The sequence below is a fragment of the Larimichthys crocea genome, unplaced genomic scaffold (assembly GCF_000972845.2).
Source record: "Larimichthys crocea isolate SSNF unplaced genomic scaffold, L_crocea_2.0 scaffold214, whole genome shotgun sequence".
In the NCBI taxonomy this organism is placed as follows: Eukaryota; Metazoa; Chordata; class Actinopteri; family Sciaenidae; genus Larimichthys; species Larimichthys crocea.
Genome location: NW_020852853.1, coordinates 120355 through 141609, shown reverse-complemented (window position 1 = coordinate 141609; position 21255 = coordinate 120355). Strand labels below are relative to the sequence as shown.

At 43.7% G+C, this 21255-nt stretch overlaps 1 protein-coding gene across 1 annotated transcript in view; it reads left to right on the top strand.

The window, feature by feature from the left end:
* lamb4 (laminin, beta 4) overlaps positions 1–19825 on the top strand; it is a 41204-nt gene extending 21379 nt beyond the window's left edge. The window contains exons 23-35 of the mRNA XM_019257787.2: positions 10996–11220; positions 13450–13667; positions 13794–13890; positions 13959–14328; positions 14951–15111; positions 16643–16842; positions 17207–17404; positions 17710–17854; positions 18331–18538; positions 18682–18817; positions 18899–19069; positions 19245–19398; positions 19546–19825. Coding sequence (XP_019113332.2) covers positions 10996–11220; positions 13450–13667; positions 13794–13890; positions 13959–14328; positions 14951–15111; positions 16643–16842; positions 17207–17404; positions 17710–17854; positions 18331–18538; positions 18682–18817; positions 18899–19069; positions 19245–19398; positions 19546–19685 — 2423 coding nt within the window. The 3' untranslated portion in view covers positions 19686–19825. The remainder of the gene's footprint in view (positions 1–10995; positions 11221–13449; positions 13668–13793; positions 13891–13958; positions 14329–14950; positions 15112–16642; positions 16843–17206; positions 17405–17709; positions 17855–18330; positions 18539–18681; positions 18818–18898; positions 19070–19244; positions 19399–19545) is intronic.
* The last annotated feature ends 1430 nt before the right edge of the window (positions 19826–21255 follow it).

Sequence of the window (21255 nt, the reverse complement as noted above, 5' to 3'; positions counted from 1 at the left end):
GGAGATCTTTGACTCTGATCCACGTTCCACAGGATTTTTTTGCCTTCCCTCAGCTCTCTGCGCCCCCTGAGGAGGTGTAAGTTTAAAATGAAATCCTGAAACCGGTCCCCCTAAGGAGCCCCTGTGATGTCATGGAACTTCACGCTTCATTTATCTTGAAGCATCTAAAAATATATGTGAAGTCCACTGTCAAGAGTATTTGCTTTTATTAAGGTGTATAAATATTTTTGTATATAGTACTCAGTCACCATTTAGGGGGTACAATATTACAGTATTGAGCCTCATGTAATTTAGGCGAGCTCAATATTCAGTGTGTTAGTACTCGTTGACATTCAATGAAGTACAGATGGCGTATCCGTTCAGCTCGTTTGTAGATTTCCTTTCGAGTGCAATCCACCATGTCCCAAAGTCTAGAAACCATATGCTGCTTTGTCTTTTTTACTTTGGGGCAGTCGAGTAATCCTGTCCTCCAGATCTGACAACATAGAGATACATACACGTAATCCTGCACATACTAAAAACTGCAGGAGCATTGATGCTGCCTACTTCATTGCTCCAACAACTGTCATAATAAAAACATATCAGTAAGTCTAAACAATTCAAATAGAAGTATTCATACTACCTTGTATCTGTCTGAGTTTTTGTCATCCATCTCTCTCTTCTCTTTTCCACCTCCTCCACAATGTTCGTCAGTCGTTCTCCAGCTTCACCCTGATCCTCATGATTTTGTTTTTCTGCTTTAAAACCTCAATTGTTTCATCACATTGTCGAGCTCCTGAAAGAGAGACAGTAAAAAAACACTGAGACACCTTAAAATTACTTTATTCAATCAGCAAGAACCTGCAGACAGTTTAAGTTATAATGATTGACTCACATACACACCCAGATACACACCATTCAAACATACATTACATATAAAAATATATACAGTGTGTCAGTGTCTTACTGTCTGTGGTGTCAGTAGTGTTGTTTAAAGCAGCTCTGCAGCCTCTTGAGCGTCTGTGGCCATCTGTCTGTTCTGTTCAGTTTTCCTCTTCAGGGCTTCGATGTCGTCTAACAGATCTTTAGGTCGACGGTTCACTCAGTTCCGATCATGTTGTCTAGTTTGTCTGAATCTAAAAACAAAAACAGCGTGTTTCAACCATACCGACATGTTTAAACAGACGGACATTGTATTTGGAATATTTGACACCTTACGTCTTGGACTGTGTCTTGGTCATGTCTCTGTCCTGGCTGGCTGTCTCCAGGTCATCGTTGGGCTTTGTCCTAGCTTTTCTCTGCTTCATAAGGTCTTTTCTGATCTCTGTCACATCAATGTTTTTTGTTCGTTCCCTAAAAAAGGAAATTATCACATGGTCAATCAGTGTGGTCACGTCCAGTACGTGTTTTGTGTACTCAGTGTTTTTACTTGTTTATTTAAGTTTTGTTCTCAGAGAGCTGGTCATCGTTTTTCATGTTTTCTGGACACTGACTTGAGTTCCTGAGTCTCGTGTAGGAGGTCCTTGGCAGTCTGGGTATGGTCAACCAGATTATTCAGGTTGTCCTGGGAATTGGTGGCGTGGACAGCCGATTATTGATATCATTGATCATTGATTGGATTTGATCAAGTGATTGTGGGAGCTGAATGGCCAAAACAGCTCGCGGCCATTTTCTCAATGTCCTCTGGAGGAACCACTCATCGTTGGAGAGGAAACATGATGAATAATTATGTTGTAGGAGATTGTCTCACAACTGGTGTGAAACAGGACAAAAGGTGTAGGAGGCAGACAGACAGGTAAGCCGGCAGGCAGGAGAACGGTAGGCGGCCAGGTACTGGATACTGGGAAACAAAAAACAGATTAGAATAAACAGATAAAGAAAAGTCTGAGGCATCAGGCACCAGTCCAGGTGAAGAGTTGAGGGAAAGTGGGAATGCAGCTGAAGAGGGAACATTGAGCCTGGCTGGTTGTTGTTAAAATATAATCTCAGTCAAACATTTAATTTTATATTAAGGACTTCTGTTCAGATTACCATATTTTTCAGACCTGTGGAGTCATAATTATTTTTATTTTTTATATACGACTCACCATATGAGAATCTATCTGTAAAATGACTAAACATCTGAACCTGTCCTCCAGATGGAGTTCCCGGTTCCTGCCGCATCACCTCAGTACTAACCCAACAGGAAGTTTGTACTCGCTGGATGAGCTCCTTGGTTTTATTCTTGTCTCTCTCAAACAAGTCCATGTTGTTGTGATCCGATCCTGCAGGTCTTTGGCCTGGTCTTGGTGTCCTGGCCGCCTGTTTGGCATCATTGATCTGACCGAATAAACAATTTATTTACAGTGAAGTGTGCATTATGAATGTTATAATCAGGGGTTCACTGTGTTTTTATGAGGATTGTAGAGCAGCTAATTTCATGAAGCGTTCATCACTGTTTTCACGTTTTCCTCCATATTTACATTCTGCTGAAGGCAAACAATTCATTGAAGACAAAATACAAAAGTATGTGAACCGCACAACTTTTCACCTTTTAGATCATCTGGTAATCATCAGAAAAGAAACTTTCTGCAGTGAAGTGAGTGACTGCAGTCGTAACAGAGATCAGGGTGCTGTATAACTGCCTGTTCTTGGACTCCTGCAGTCTGGAAGGGAGGCCGATGAGCTGGTCTTTGGCCTCTCTGCCATCTGTGAAGCGTTCTGACTGGCCGGAAACACTCCGTCCCCGCTTGGACCTCCACATTTCCTATTTCCCAGATCCAGCCACCACACGTGCTCCACCACATCCTGAACAGTCATCTAGAACCTGGTCCTCCACAGATCTGCATTAGACCACCACATGGCCGACTGTATTATTACACCTGTAGAAATTATTAATGACTTCCGGTAAATAATTGCTGTGCACACAACACCAATCATTAATTCAACTCTTCATTTAAAAATTGGACAACTTCATACAACCCACAAGATTGGTTGATGTTAGTGATACTGCTTAGTTTTGTTTTTGTTCATACTAACCTTTCAGGTGAGGTCATGTGACAGTTTTGGTTTGTGCTTACGTTTCAGGTGAGTCATGTGACAGTTTTTGTTTGTGCTTACATTTCAGGTGAGGTCATGTGACAGTTTTGGTTTGTGCTTACGTTTCAGGTGAGGTCATGTGACAGTTTTGGTTGTGCAGTTTCGTTTGTGAGGTCATGTGACCAGTTTTGGTTTGTGCTTAACTCTTCAGGTGAGGTCATGTGGACAGTTTTGGTTTGTGCTTACCTGTCAGGTGAGGTCATGTGACAGTTTTGGGTTGTGCTTACCTTGCGGTTAAGGTCCGCCACACTGAGCTCCTTGACCTTCTCTCCAGTGGCGCCAGGTCTCTTTGCTGCACGCGCTGAGCTTGTGTTTGACTTCCTGTCTAGTGTCCATGGATCCTCCCGAGCTCTGTTGGCATTTCTTACTCTCTTCTCTTCTGACATGAAAGCTTATGAAGCTTTTGGATCTCATCCAGCAGCTCTATAAAAGATCAGAGACGCTGAGTTCAATAAACCATAAGTATGTTCAGTAGATCAGTGCTTCAGTTTTCTGATGTTTAAAATAAAATCTTTCTTATGTGTTTCTATTTAGACTGATGGACCATTTAATCTGAAAAATTTCAGACTCTTTCACTTGCTGCACAGACTAAATTGTGTTTGTCTCCCAAGCTGAATTCCCTGTTGGACATGACAGTCCACCTGGACTGAACCTGAATCTGATCAGACCAGATTTCTTGTGAAGTCGCTTGCATGCTGAACACCGAGTCAGGAAACAGTGGGTGAAAGATAGTAAGTGTAAACTGTGGGAGCGGTGACTAACAGGCTAACAACAACATATTATCCATTGTTTGCTAAGTCACTGTCACCACACTGCAGCCAATCAGCATCTCCCTTGTTCTCCCACTGTTGTAATATCTCGTCTGCAGTTAAAACCAATCTGTCTTTACTTTATTTCATGGCCTCGTTGTAACATTCACTGAAAGTCTTTACCCTGCTATGATAAATCTGTCAGTGATTAGACACTGTAGTGTGTGGGCTGAATGAAATCACATCATCACTGCGGTGTTTAGTCTGCCGTCTCACATACGTGAGGTTCAGTTCCATCTGTTGAGAGAAGATGTGAATAAAAAACCTTTGTTCAGGAGGCAAAGCAGATTCATGTGAAGCTCAAGTTGGTGGAGAAATTAACACGTGTGTGTGTGTGTGTTGACAGCAATTGATTTCCATGTGCAGCAGGTAATAACAGTCTGCATTCACAATTTGGATTTGAATACTTTCAAATCGATGCTTCTTTTGTTAGCATGGATGGATGAATGTTGTGGTGAACTGTATAACTGTTTTAAGTCTCACCCTTTTACCTGCTTATACAGTTTCTTTTATTAGAATCTTATGTGACTGCTGTTTGTTGACTGCAGTCCAACATTCATAGTAGTCATCTCCATCAAACCAAATACAGAAATTATCCAACCTTAGACCAACCCAAAATCTGTTACTGGGGACTATGACACAGACCTACGACAGCCTCACATGAGAATACACCCTCTTACTTTGTGATAACAAACAGTCCTTGTGTCAACGTAACAAACGATAGTCAGCCAACCACAGGGGACCTGGTACTTTGTGTCAAATAACACAACAACATGTGGTGGTCTAGTGGACTCCCCCTGAGTAACGAGGAGGGTCCACTCCAACACCTTCAAGTTTGTTTAAAATTCACATCAATCAGGACTTGACTAGACCACTCACATCACTCAGCTGACCAGGAAGACACAGCAGAGCTGCGGAAATTCACATTTATCAAAACTCTGTGACTGTCATTTTCAACACATCAGCCATTTTAACATTCATCATCTCATTTTGAACTGCAATTTGTCATTTCACGTACTTTTTAGTGTTTTACGGTAGTTCAGCTTCACTCAGACTTTACAAGTAGCGTCCAATGCTGCCCTTTAGTAGATGGAAATATAAAAACAAATCTCTGTACCCTCTGAGGACTCATCTTCATCGTCCGGATACTCGATGAGTTTATCCTTCAGGTGTTTCAGCAGCTTCTTGAACTCCAGACGATGTTGTCAATTCAGTGTTGAGGGAGGAGATGGGTCAGTTAGGCTCATGTTTCGGGTTGGTGGCATCTTTCAGCTTCCGTGAGGAAGAAAAGGATTTAAAATGATTTCTTGTTTACCCTGGTTTGAATCTAATGCATGTCAGCAGCTTCTTGCTTTTTATACTTGTATACTGGAGTCTGTAACAAAAAAATATTTCCCCTGGGATTATTAAAGTATTTCTGTTCTGATTCTGATTTAATGATTTCATCCCAAGACTTTCTGAAACTGAAAGAAACTCAAAGAAGAGGACAGAAAGTCTGACAGTTGACATTAAAAGTTGAACTGAATCACGGCATCCCTCCCTACAGGCAGAACACGCACTGTGCGTAGGGCCCCATGATCCTGGGGGGCACCATTTTGCGCAAGGTGACGCATTCTCTGCAAATGCGCAAAGGATGCGCATCTCTGCCATGAAGCGTGCGTAGAGCACCAGTCAGCCCGAGACAGGAGAGAAAAAACAAGGACGAGTAATCTGGAGTATTCTCATGTTGCCGCAATGATTGACGCAAGCCACTCTGACCAATCAGAACACTGATGTTCTGCTAGTCGTGTTGTACACACAGACAGGTCAATGGAAACACTGTGATAAACACTTTACGTCTTTGAACTCTGTCAACTGTTTGCAATGTTGAACTTACCCAATCATAGCGAACAGTTTCTCCACTTTCTCTACCCGTGGTGGGGATCGCCCCGTCAGGTTGGCGAGGTTGTCCAGCTCGGACAGCCTCTTCTGTATCTGCTGCCAGTGGTGACTGTCTTCTGGTCGGAGTCATTCTCATGGTGAGGGATGAAGGTTCTCATCGTCTGGGCGGCTCGCTGGACGTCGGTGACATCTTTGGCCCAGAAGGCAGTGCAGGGGTGGCACTCGTTACAGGCGGGAATGCTGAGTCATACCCTGGGGCGCACTCATCACAGAAGATACCGGTTACACCAATCCGACAGATACACTCTCCGGTTTCAGGGTCACATGACGGACGCTTGTTCCTTCCATGTTGCAGTCACAAGCTGAGAACAAAATAACACGCTGAAAACTCTGAATGAAAACATGTTGGAGTCCTGTTTTTTTACTCACAGATACACTGCAGGTCGGGATTCCCAAAATGGTTTTCTCCACATTCATCACACTGTCTGCCTCCAAACTCAGGACGACATGGGCAATGTCCCGTCACCTGAAGGCATCACCACTTCATTAAGAAAGGTTTCATCATCAATTGTTTGTCTGTAATTATATAAAGTAGCTCCTGAGCCTGTTTGATTTAACAACGGACATAGTCTGTGGTTGTGCTGGTCTTGCCTTGTTGCAGATGTTGGAGAAGAGTTAGCCGGATCAAAGCTGCAGGGTTTGCATTCCCGATGCCCCATCAAGGTTCCATATCCATCCTCACACTCATACCAGAGGACACCCTGACCCCCATTCGGCAGGACACTGTCCAGTCCTTGAGTCACGAAAACAGGGACTCTCTAGAGGACACTGAGTCACCTCAGTGCCACGTCGGTCACAGGAGCATTCTGAAAAATATGACACACAAAATAAGTCCATATATTTGGGGCTTTTTTTTAACCTTTATAGGATAGTAGATAAAGAGTAACAGGGAGATGGAGAGAGGGGGGGTGACATGCAGCAAAATGGCCACAGGTCAGATTCAAACCCTGGGATGCTGCAACAGGACTGAGCCTTGGGGCACACACTCCACCAGGCAAATGTTGATGCCGAGGTTTAAAGAAGAACATCTGTACTGTAGAACAATCTCAGTCTTTAATCCTTGTCTTTACCTTTCTGACATGATCCAGTTTCTTGGTTCAATGTTTTCATGTAGAATTTAATTTTCTGTGATATTTGATCTTCTGAAAAACTTCTTAGAGGGTAGCGTTCCACCTACAGACAGTATCAATATAGATGATCCGTGTTGTCCCCCACAGGTTTTAGAAGAGATGTTGTTCAGTGTGGGGCCTCTGGCCAACGCCATGCTGGCAGTCCCACCTCAAGTTCAAGGTTCAAGTTCAAGTCAGCTTTATTATCAATACTTCTATATGTACCGGACATACAGGAGAATTGAAATTGAGTTTCCCTCTATCCCGGTGTAACAGCACTAAACATGAAATATAAAATACAAAACATAAGTGGAAGATGGAAAAAAATTAAAATAAAAATATGACTAAAAAATATATACAACCTAAAAGACATCCAAGAATAGAGAAGACAGTGGCAAAGTCCGGAGATATAATAGTTAAATATGGCCATATTGGAATTGGAATGAACGGTAAAACAGATCAATATAAATATAAATATGGCATATTCCATAAATATGGTATGGACAGAATTTACAGTATTAACAGTGCAAAATTGGTTTCAAGTATTGTATTTTTGAGTCTTTAAAGTGGCTGGTGCCATTTAGTTGGTGTTTGTGGGGGCAGCGGGCGAGAAGGGCGGGCGGGCCGTGCTGGGAGAAGTTCAGCATCTGATGGCCTGTGCATGAGCTGGTCTCTCAGTCGGGTGGTTCTCGCCCGGAGGCTCCTCATTCTCCTCCCGGAAGGCAGGGGGGCTGAAGAGTTGGTGGTTGGGGTGGGTGGGGTCGCCCGCAATGCTGAGTGCTTGGGGCCAGACGTGTGCTGTATGTAAATGTCCTGGAGGGAGGGGAGGGGGCACCGATGATTCTCTCAGCTACTCTCACTATACGCTGGATTTGATGTGCTGCATGACTAACCGCTCTAAGCACTTCATGATGATGGGGGTCAGTGCCACGGCGGTAGTCGTTGAAGCAGGATGTAGAGGCCTTCTTTGGAACTGGGATGATGGTGGTGTACTTGAAGCAGGTAGGGACAACAGCTTGGCTCAGGGAGTATTGAAGGTGTCTGTGAGGACATCTGTGAGCTCCTCTGCCCAGTCCTTCAGCACACGACCAGGTCCTGGAGCTTTACGAGCGTTGATCCTGGAGAGGGATCTCCTCACGTTGGCTGGAGACGGTGACAGCACCTGGTCATCTGGAGGGGGTGTTGTCTTCTGTGCAGGGGTGTGTTGTCAGCTTCAAACCGTCCAAAGAAGTTGTTCAGATCGTCAGCAGAGTGATGTCGTCGTCACAGGTCTGTGGTCGAGGTTATAGTCTGTGATGGTCTGTAACCCCTGCCACAGCTCCTTGTGTCTCTGCTGTCGGTGAAGTGGTGGGTTATCCTGCCTCTTACTGCCTCTTTGCAAGTCTGATGCCAGGGGACAGGTTGGCTCTTGCTGATCTCAGACCAGCCTCTCACCTGCTCTGAAGCAGCGCTCCGGGCTCTTAGTAACCGATGGACTTCCCCCGTCAGCCATGGTTCTGTTGGCCCGTACTGTGATGGTCTGGTGTCCGTGACATCAATGCATTTGCTGATGTAGGCAGTAACAGTGTCCGAATATTCCTCTATGTTGATCTGGTGGTTGTAGGTGGCTGCCTGCTGACACCCGACTAATCTAAAAATCAGCAAAGACGTGGACTGTTGGTGGACCTGAGGCGGGCTGATGATGTCTGTGCTCAAACAAGCCATATTTAACAACACCCACCTGTCAATCAAAGTGTCAAAGTGTCACTGTCAAAGAGCCACACTCTTAATTCTGCATAACTTTAAGACTTAATATAATTGAACAGCTGAGTTCTATAAAATTCCAGCTTGTTGGCCACTACATGCACGGTATGAGATAAAGGTTGGGGGCAGTGCCGATCAGTTACCTTTGCAGTCCTGGTCCAGGGCGTACCATAGTAACCAGGTTTGCAGTCTTGGCAGTGCGGTCCCATCGTGTTGTGGAGGCATCGCAGACATTCTCCATCAGACTGTCGCAGGCGTCACGGTCATGAGGTCAATGTTGTTGTTGCAGAGACATGGCTCACATCTGGCGCTTGGCAACACAAGGTTACCGTAGAACCAGGGCTGCACCTGTCACAGGCTGCACCTGAGGAGTCAAATTACACACTGTGTGAACATACCTGAACCCTGACTCATCTGAACACCTGAACACTGACTCACCTGAACACTGATACACCTGAACACTGATACACTGGACACTGATACACCTGGACACTGATACACCTGGACACTGACTCCTATGAACACCCTGAACACTGACTCACCTGAACACTGATACACCTGGGACACTGTACACCTGGACACTGACTCATATGAACACTGAACCGACTCACCTGAACACTGATAACCTGGACAGCTACACCTGGACACTGACTCACCTGAACACTGATACACCTGAACACTGACTCATCTGAACCCTGAACATGATACACCTGGACACTGATACCCTGAACACTGACTCTATGAACACTGATACACCTGAAACACTGACTCATCTGAACACCTGAACACTGACTCACCTGAACACAGATACACCTACCACTGATACACCTGGACACTGATCACCTGGACACTGACTCGCCTGAACACTGACTCATCTGAACAACCTGAACATTGAACACCTGGACACTGATACACCTGACACTGACCACACTGATACACCTGAACACTGACTCATATGAAACATGATACACCCATGAAACAACTTGACTCATATGAACACTGATACACCTGAACACTGACTCATTAGACAGAAGACATGCTGACAGGTGATATACCCATATATATGATATACATGAACATAAGACCACGCTGTGACAGGTGATATACACATATATTGATTACATAGAACATAAGACCACGCTGACAGGTGATATACACATATTAATGATATACTAGAACACTAAGACCACGCTGACAGGTGATATACACATTATAATGATTATACATAGAACATAAGACCACGCTGACAGGTGTATACACATATATAATGATATACATAGAACATAAAGACCCGCTGTGACAGGTGATATACACATATATATGATATACATAGAACATAAGACCACGCCGTGACAGGTGATATACACATATATAAATGATACATGAACAGAAAAGACCACGCTGACAGGTGATTACACATATATAATGATATACATAGAAACATAAAGACCACGCTGACAGGTATATACACATATATTATGATATACATAGAACATAAGACCACGCTGACAGGTGATATCAATAATAAATGATATACATAGAACATAAGACCACGTGACAGGTGATATACACATATATATGATTACATAGAACATAAGACCACGCTGACAGGTGATATACACATATATAATGAATACATAGAACATAAGACCCCGCTGACAGGTGATATACACATATATAATGATATACATAGACGATAAGACCTACGCATGAGTCAGTGTTCAGGTGTATCAGTGTTCATATGAGTCAGTGTTCAGGTGTATCAGTGTCCAGGTGTATCAGTGTCCAGGTGTATCAATGTTCAGGTGTTCAGATGAGTCAGTGTTCAGGCGAGTCAGTGTCCAGGTGTATCAGTGTCCAGGTGTATCAGTGTTTAGGTGTATCTGTGTTCAGGTGAGTCAGTGTTCAGGTGTTCAGATGAGTCAGTGTTCAGGTGTATCAGTGTTCATATGAGTCAGTGTTCAGGTGTATCAGTGTCCAGGTGTATCAATGTTCAGGTGTTCAGATGAGTCAGTGTTCAGGTGTATCAGTGTTCAGGTGAGTCAGTGTCCAGGTGTATCAGTGTCCAGGTGTATCAGTGTTCAGGTGAGTCAGTGTTCAGGTGTTCATATGAGTCAGTGTCCAGGTGTATCAGTGTCCAGGTGTATCAGTGTTCAGGTGAGTCGGTGTTCAGGTGTTCATATGAGTCAGTGTCCAGGTGTATCAGTGTCCAGGTGTATCAGTGTCCAGGTGTATCAGTGTTCAGGTGTATCAGTGTTCAGGTGAGTCAGTGTTCAGGTGTTCAGATGAGTCAGGGTTCAGGTATGTTCACACAGTGTGTAATTTGACTCTCTCAGGTGCAGCCTGTGACAGGTGCAGCCCTGGTTTCTACGGTAACCTTGTGTTGCCAAGCGCCAGATGTGAGCCATGTCTCTGCAACAACAACATTGACCCTCATGACCGTGACGCCTGCGACAGTCTGATGGGAGAATGTCTGCGATGCCTCCACAACACGATGGGACCGCACTGCCAAGACTGCAAACCTGGTTACTATGGTAACGCCCTGGACCAGGACTGCAAAGGTAACTGATCGGCACTGCCCCCAACCTTTTATCTCATACCGTGCATGTAGTGGCCAACAAGCTGGAATTTTTATAGAACTCAGCTGTTCAGATTATATTAAGTCTTAAAGTTATGCAGAATTAAGAGTGTGGACTCTTTGACAGGTGACACTTTGACACTTTGATTGACAGGTGGGTGTTGTTAAATATGGCTTGTTTGAGCATCCAGACATCATTCAGCCCGCCTCAGGTCCACCAACAGTCCACGTCTTTGCTGATTTTTAGATTAGTCGGGTGTCAGCAGGCAGCCACCTACAACCACCAGATCAACATAGAGGAATATTCGGACACTGTTACTGCCTACATCAGCAAATGCATTGATGTCACGGACACCAAGACCATCACAGTACGGGCCAACCAGAAACCATGGCTGACGGGGGAAGTCCATCGGTTACTAAGAGCCCGGAGCGCTGCTTTCAGAGCAGGTGATGAGGCTGGTCTGAGATCAGCAAGAGCCAACCTGTCCCCTGGCATCAGACTTGCAAAGAGGCAGTATAGCAGCAGGATAACCCACCACTTCACCGACAGCAGAGACACAAGGAGCCTGTGGCAGGGGTTACAGACCATCACAGACTATAAACCTCGACCACAGACCTGTGACGACGACATCACTCTGCTGAACGATCTGAACAACTTCTTTGGACGGTTTGAAGCTGACAACAGCACCCCTGCACAGAAGACAACACCCCCTCCAGATGACCAGGTGCTGTCCCTGTCTCCAGCCAACGTGAGGAGATCCCTCTCCAGGATCAACGCTCGTAAAGCTCCAGGACCTGGTCGTGTGCTGAAGGACTGTGCAGAGGAGCTCACAGATGTCCTCACAGACACCTTCAATACCTCCCTGAGCCAAGCTGTTGTCCCTACCTGCTTCAAGTACACCACCATCATCCCAGTTCCAAAGAAGGCCTCTACATCCTGCTTCAACGACTACCGCCCCGTGGCACTGACCCCCATCATCATGAAGTGCTTAGAGCGGTTAGTCATGCAGCACATCAAATCCAGCGTATAGTGAGAGCAGCTGAGAGGATCATCGGTGCCCCCCTCCCCTCCCTCCAGGACATTTACATACAGCACACGTCTGGCCCGCAAAGCACTCAGCATTGCGGGCGACCCCACCCACCCCAACCACCAACTCTTCAGCCTCCTGCCTTCCGGGAGGAGAATGAGGAGCCTCCGGGCGAGAACCACCCGACTGAGAGACAGCTTCATGCACCAGGCCATCAGGATGCTGAACTTTCTCCCAGCACTGCCCGCCCGCCCTTCTCTGCCCGCTGCCCCCACAAACACCAACTAAATGGCACCAGCCACTTTTACAGACTCAAAAAATTACAATACTTGAAACCAATTTTGCACTGTTAATACTGTAAATTCTGTCCATACCATATTTATGGAATATGCCATATTTATATTTATATTGATCTGTTTATACCGTTCATTCCAATTCCAATATTGCCATATTTATACTATTTATATCTCCGGACTTGCCACTGTCTTCTCTATTCTTGGATGTCTTTTAGGTTGTATATATTTTTATGTCTATATTTTTATTTTATATTTTTTCCATCTTCACTTATGTTTTGTATTTTATATTTCATGTTTAGTGCTGTTTACACCGGGATAGAGGGAAACTCAATTTCAATTCTCTGTATGTCCTGTACATATAGCAGTATTGATAATAAAGCTGACTTGAACTTGAACCTTGAACTTGAGGTGGGACTGCCAGCATGGCGTTGGCCAGAGGCCCCACACTGAACAACATCTCTTCATAAACCTGTGGGGGACAACACGGATACATCTATATTGATACTGTCTGTAGGTGGAACGCTAACCCTCTAAGAATGTTTTCAGAAGATCAAATATCACAGAAAATTTAAATTCTACATGAAAACATTGAACCAAGAAACTGGATCATGTCAGAAAGGTAAAGACAAGGATTTAAAGACTGAGATTGTTCTACAGTACAGATGTTCTTCTTTAAACCTCGGCATCAACATTTGCCTGGTGGAGTGTGTGCCCCAAGGCTCAGTCCTTGTTGCAGCATCCCAGGGTTTGAATCTGACCTGTGGCCATTTGCTGCATGTCACCCCTCCCCCTCTCTCCATCTTCCTGTTACTCTTTATCTACTATCCATTAAAGGTTAAAAAAAAGCCCCAAAAATATTAGACTTATTTTGTGTGTCATATTTTTCAGAATGCTCCTGTGACCGACGTGGCACTGAGGTGACTCAGTGTCCTCTAGAGAGTCCCTGTTTCTGTGACTCAAGGACTGGACAGTGTCCCTGCCGAATGGGGGTCATGGGTGTCCTCTGTGATGAGTGTGAGGATGGATACTGGAACCTGGATGGGGCATCGGGATGCCAACCCTGCAGCTGTGATCCTGCTAACTCTTTCTCCAACATCTGCAACAAGGCAAGACCAGCACTAACCACAGACTATGTCCTGTTTAAATCACCACAGGCTCAGGAGCTACTTTATATAATTACAGACAAACAATTGATGATGAAACCTTTCTTAATGAAGTGGTGATGCCTTCAGGTGATGGGACAGTGCCCATGTCGTCCTGAGTTTGGAGGCAGACAGTGTGATGAATGTGGAGAAAACCATTTTGGGAATCCCGACCTGCAGTGTATCTGTGAGTAAAACAAACAGGACTCCAACATGTTTTCATTCAGAGTTTTCAGCGTGTTATTTTGTTCTCAGCTTGTGACTGCAACATGGAAGGAACAGAGCGTCCGTCATGTGACCCTGAAACCGGAGAGTGTATCTGTCGGATTGGTGTAACCGGTATCTTCTGTGATGAGTGCGCCCCAGGGTATGACTCAGCATTCCCGGCCTGTAACGAGTGCCACCCCTGCACTGCCTTCTGGGCCAAAGATGTCACCGACGTCCAGCGAGCCGCCCAGACGATGAGAACCTTCATCCCTCACCATGAGAATGACCTCCGACCAGAAGACAGTCACCACTGGCAGCAGATACAGAAGATGCTGTCCGAGCTGGACAACCTCGCCAACCTGACGGGGCGATCCCCACCACGGGTAGAGAAAGTGGAGAAACTGTTCGCTATGATTGGGTAAGTTCAACATTTGCAAACAGGTTGACAGAGTTCAAAGACGTAAAGTGTTTTATCACAGTGTTTCCATTGACCCTGTCTGTGGTTACAACACTGACTAGCAGAACATCAGTGTTCTGATTGGTCAGATGCTGCTTGCGTCAATCATTGCGGCAACACTGAGAATACTCCAGATTACTCGTCTCTTGTTTTTTTCTCTCCTGTCTCGGGCTGACTTGGTGCTCTACGCACGCTTCATGGCAGAGATGCGCATCCTTTGCGCATTTGCAGAGAATGCGTCACCTTGCGCAAAATGGTGCCCCCCATGGATCATGGGGCCCTACGCACAGTGCGTGTTCTGCCTGTAGGGAGGGATGCCGCTGATTTCAGTTCAACTTTTAAATGTTCAACTGTCAGAACTTCTGTCCTCTTCTTTGAGTTTCTTTCAGTTTCAGAAAGTCTTGGGATGAAATCATTAAATCAGAATCAGAATCAGAAATACTTTAATAATCCCAGGGGGAAATTATTTTTTGTTACAGTACTCCAGTATACAAAGTATAAAAGCATAGAAGCTGCTGACATGCAATAGATTCAAAACCAGGAGTAAACAAGAAATCATTTTAAATCCTTTTCTTCCTCACAGGAAGCTGAAAGATGCCACCAACCCGAACATGATCCTAACTGACCCATCTCCTCTCCTCAACACTGAAATTGACAACATTCGTCTGGAGTTCAAGAAGCTGCTGAACAACCTGAAGGATAAACTCATCGAGTATCCGGACGATGAAGATGAGTCCTCAGAGGGTACAGAGATGTTGTTCTTATATTATTCCATCTTACTAAAGGGCAGCATTGGACAGGCTACTTGTAAAGTCTAGTGAGCTGAACTACCAGTTAAAACACTAAAAAGTACGTGAAATGACAAATTGCAAGTTCAAAATGAGATGATGAATGTTAAAAATGGCTGATGTGTTGAAAATGACAGTCACAGAGTTTTGATATAAATGTGAATTTCCTCAGCTCTGCTGTGTCTTCCTGGTCAGCTGAGTGATGTGAGTGGTCTAGTCAAGTCCTGATTGATGTGAATTTTAAACAACTTGAAGGTGTTGAAGTGACTCCTCCTCTTACTCAAGTCCACTATGACCACCTTTGTCTTGTTGATTTGACACCACAGTACCAGGTCCCCTGTGGTTGGCTGACTCATCGTTGTTACTGTTGACACACAGGACTGTTGTGTTATCACAAAGTTAAGAGTGGTGATATTCTCATGTGAGGCTGTCGTAGGTCTGTGTCATAGTCCAGTAACAGATTTTGGGGTTTGGTCTAAGGTTGGATAATTTCTGTATTTGTTTGATGGAGATGACTACTGATGAATGTTGGACTGCAGTCAACAAACAGCAGTCACATAAGATTCTAAATAAAAGAAAACTGTATAAGCAGGTTAAAAGGGTGAGACTTAAAACAGTTAGATACAGTTCACCACAACATTCATCCATCCATGCTAACAAAGAATACTCGATTTAAAGTAATTCAAATCCAAATTGTGAATGCAGACTGATTATTACCTGCTGCACATGGAAATCAATTTGCTTGTCAACCACACACACACACACGTGTTATTTCTCCACCAACATTGAGCTTCACATGAATCTGCTTTGCCTCCTGAACAAAGGTTTTATTCACATCTTCTCTCACACAGAATGGAACTGAACCTTCACGTATGTGAGACGGCAGACTAACACCGCAGTGATGATGTGATTTCATATCAGCCCACACAGCTACAGTGTCTAATCACTGACAGATTTATCATAACAGGGTAAAAGACTTCAGTGAATGTTACAACGAGGCATGAAATAAAGTAAATGACAAGATTGGTTTTAACTGCAGACGAGATATTACAAACAGTGGGAGAACAAGGGAGATGCTGATTGGCTGCAGTGTGTGACAGTGACTCAGCAAAACAATTGATAATATGTTGTTGTTAGCCTGTTAGTCACGCTAGCTCCCACAGTTTACACTTACATATCTTTCACACACTGTTTCCTGACTCGGTGTTCAGCATGCAAGCGACTTCACAAGAAATCTGGTCTGATGTCAGATTCAGGTTCAGTCAGGTGGACTGTCATGTCCAACAGGGAATTCAGCTTGGAGACAAACACAATTTAGTCTGTGCAGCAAGTGAAGAAGTCTGAAATTTTTCAGATTAAATGGTCACATCAGTCTTAAATAGAAACACATAAGAAAGATTTTATTTTAAAACATCAGAAACTGAAGCACTGATTCTACTGAACATACTTTATGGTTTATTGAACTCAGCGTCTCTGATCTGTTATAGAGCTGCTGGATGAGATCCAAAAGCTTCATAAAGCTTTCATGTCAGAAGAGAAGAGAGTAAGAAATGCCAACAGAGCTCTGGAGGACTCCATGGACACTAGACAGGAAGTCAAACACAAGCTCAGCGCGTGCAGCAAAGGAGACCTGGCGCCACTGGAGAAGAAGGTCAAGGAGCTCAGTGTGGTCGACCTTAACCGCAAGGTAAGCACAAACCAAAACTGTCACATGACCTCACCTGACAGGTAAGCACAAACCAAAACTGTCACATGACCTCACCTGAAAGGTAAGCACAAACCAAAACTGTCACATGACCTCACCTGAAACGTAAGCACAAACCAAAACTGTCACATGACCTCACCTGAAAGGTTAGTATGAACAAAAAACAAAACTAAGCAGTATCACTAACATCAACCAATCTGTGGGTTGTATGAAGTTTGTCCAATTTTTAAATGAAGATTTGAATTAATGTATTGGTGTTGTGTGCACAGCAATTAATTACCATGAAGTCATTAATAATTCTAAAGTTGTTAATAATTACAGTCGGCCATGTGGTGGTCTAATGCAGATCTGTGGAGGACCAGGTCTAGATGACTGTTCAGGATGTGGTGGAGCACTGTGTGGTCTGGATCTGGGAAATAGGAAATGTGGAGGTCCAAGCTGTGACGGAGTGTTTCCGGCCAGTCAGAACGCTTCACAGATGGCAGAGAGTGCCAAAGACCAGCTCATCGGCCTCCCTTCCAGACTGCAGGAGTCCAAGAACAAGGCAGGTTTACAGCAACCCTGATCTCTGTTACGACTGCAGTCACTCACTTCACTGCAGAAAGTTTCTTTCTGATGATTACCAGATGATCTAAAAGGTGAAAAGTATGTGAAGTTCACAATACTTTTTATTTTGTCTTCAATGAATTGTTTGCCTTCAGCAGAATGTAAATATGGATGAAAACTGAAAACAGTGATGAAGCTCATGAAATTAGCTGCTCTACAATCCTCATAAAACACAGTTGAACCCCTGATTATAACATTCATTTATGGCACACTTCACTGTTAAATAAATGTTTATTCTGTCAGATCAATGATGCCAAACAGGCGGCTCAGGACACCAAAGACCAGGCCAAAGACCTGCAGGATCGGATCAACAACAACATGGACTTGTTTGAGAGAGACAAGAATAAAACCAAGGAGCTCATCCAGCGAGTCAAAGACTTCCTGTTGGGTTAGTACTGAGGTGATGCTGCAGGAACCTGGAACTCATCTGGAGGACAGGTTCAGATGTTTAGTCAGTTTACAGATAGATTCTCATATGGTGAGTCGTATATAAAAAATAAAAATAATTATGACTCACAGGTCTGAAAAATATGGTAATATGAACAGAAGTCCTTAATATAAATTAAATGTTTGACCTGAGATTATATTTTAACAACAACCAGCCAGGCTCAATGTTCCCTCATTCAGCTGCATTCCCACTTTCCCTCAACTCTTCACCTGGACTGGTGCCTGATGCCCTCAGACTTTTCTTTATCTGTTATTCTAAATCTGTTTTTTGTTTCCCAGAGTCCAGTACCTGTCGCCTACCTGTCTGCCTGCCTGCCGGCTTACCTGTCTGTCTGCCTCCTACACCTTTTGTCCTGTTCACACCAGTTGTGACAATCTCCTACAACATAATTATTCATCATGTTTCCTCTCCAACAGATGAGATGGTTCCTCCAGAGGACATTGAGAAAATGGCCCGAGCTGTTTTGGCCATTCAGCTCCCACAATCACTTGATCAAATCCAATCAATGATCAATGATATCAATAATCTGCTGTCCAACGCCACCAATTCCCAGGACAACCTGAATAATCTGGTTGACCATACCCAGACTGCCAAGGACCTCCTACAGAAGACTCAGGAACTCAAGTCAGTGTCAGAAAACATGAAATAACGATGACCAGCTCTCTGAGAACAAACTTTAAATAAAACAAGTAAAAACACTGAGTACTACAAAACACGTACTGACGTGACCACACTGATCTGACCATGTGATAATTTCCTTTTTTTAGGGAACGAACAAAAAACATTGATGTGACAGAGATCAGAAGAGACATTTATGAAGCAGAGAAAGCTCAGGACAAAGCCAACGATGACCTGGAGACAGCCAGCCAGGACAGAGACATGACCAGAGACACAGTCCAAGACGTAATGTGTCAAATATTCCAAATACATGTCCGTACTGTTTAAACATGTCTGTATTGTTGAAACACGTCTGTTTTGTTTTAGATTACAGACAAACTAGACAACATTGATCTGAAACTGATGAACCGTCGACCTGAAGATCTGTTAGACGACATCGAAGCCCTGAAGAGGAAAACTGAACAGAACAGACAGATGGCCACAGACGCTCAAGAGGCTGCAGAGGCTGCTTTAAACAACACTACTGACACACAGACAGTAAGACTACTGACACACATGTATATATTTTATATGTATATATGTATGTTTGTATGTGTGTATCTGGGTGTGTATGTGAGTCAATCATTATAAATTAAACTGTCTGCAGGTTCTTGCTGATTGAACAAAGTAATTTTAAGGTTGTCTCAGTGTTTTTTTACTGTCTCTCTTTCAGGAGCTCGACAATGTGATGAAACAATTTGAGGTTTTAAAGCAGAAAAACATAAATCATGAGGATCAGGGTGAAGCTGGAGAACGACTGACGAACATTGTGGAGGAGGTGGAGAAGATGAAGAGAGAGATGGATGACAAACTCAGACAGATACAAGGTAGTATGAATACTTCTATTTGAATTGTTTAGACTTACTGTATGTTTTATTATGACAGTTGTTGGAGCAATAGAAGTGAGCAGCATCAATGCTCCTGCAGTTTTAGTATGTGCAGGATTACTGTGTATGTATCTTCTATGTTGTCAGATCTGGAGGACAGGATTACTCGACTGGCCCAAAGTAAAAAAGACAAAGCAGCAATGGTTTCTAGACTCTTGGACATGGTGGATTCACTTCGAAAGGAAATCTACAAACGAGCTGAAGGATACGCCATCTGTACTTCATAAATTCAACTGAGTACTACACACTGAAATATTGTATCTCCTAAATACAGAGTGCTCAATACTGTAATATTGTACCCCCTAAATGGTACTGAGTACTATATACTAAAATATTATACACCTTAAATAAAAGCAAATACTCTTGACAGTGACTTCACAGTATTATTTTTAGATGCTTCAAGATAAATGAAGCGTGAAGGTCCATGAACATCACAGGGGCTCCTTAGGGGGACATGTTCAGGATTTCATTTTAACTTACACCTCCTCAAGGGGGCGCCAGAGAGCTGAGGGAAGGCAAAAATACTGTGGACGTGGATCAGAGTCAAAGATCTCCATCCTTCTTCTCAAACAAGCAACTGAGGGAAAAGTGAACATGACATCACTTCCTGAGGATATCATCATCATAACTAACCTTTTTATTCATTCAACCTTTATTTAAATCTTCAAATCAGTGCATCCTACAATCAGATGCCATGAATTTAGATTCCAAGACCATCTGTTAAAAAATCAGACAGTGGACTGCTTTACCAGTGCATGTCCTGCTGGGGTCCAGAAAAGTCTGGAGAACCAGGACACATATCAATCCTTAGATTTATAAAAAACATTCTGGTGACTTTTAAAGCAGGAAATTAACACACTAACATCTTTAGATAAAATACTTTTCATTTGACTTTTAAGAGAATTGAGAATAATTCACAACCTATAAACACGTCACTGTGGAAAGGATTGACTGTGTCTGTAATTATTCCCGAGGAGGAGGTAAATGAGACACATGTAGAGTAAAACCACAGACCTCCCCCACAGACACAAACACATTCCTGCTTTGATTCCTCACACTGAACCAAACAGCAGCATCATGACGATCAGCCTCAGGCTGTGAGGGTAGACGTGAAGCGTTTCCGCTGCTCCTTCGTGTTGACTCCACTCACTTTTATTATGTCTTTTATTGTAGTGTCGGCTTTGTGCAGATTGTATGGCCTGTTTGATTCACAATGTACATAAAGACACAGACACTTTTTCCTCTGCACACTCACAAACCTTGCTGCACACAAGAGTAAAACAAAGAACATTAAGAACGAGAAATGTAACATAGTATAACTTTTATAAAGTTCTTGTTCTTGAGCTTCAGTTCAACTGAAGTTCTCCACACAGAGAAACAGACTCTGATCCTGAACTCATGATTATCACAAAGACTCAACAAACATTAACGATTACATCACACATAATTTAATACACAAAACTAGCAAGTGTGTGTGTGTGTGTGTGTGAATTCAGTTGTTAATGTTTGAGCCGATCTCTGATTGGTGGAGAGCTCATCTCAGCAGGCCTCCACACGTTCACAGCCATTACCCACAATACACTGGGGCACTCAGCCCTGAATGAGCCTTTAGATGTTCAGGTGGGGGGTCGGGTTCACACATACACACACACACACACACACACACACACACACACTCCTTTGTTGTTGCAGGTGAGGTTTAACTGTGGGGGAGGAGTGTTTGTTGGGAGGGGGGCACTCAGGAATGTCTTTGTCTCCAGAGTCCAGGATGGATGGATGGATGGATGGATGGATGGG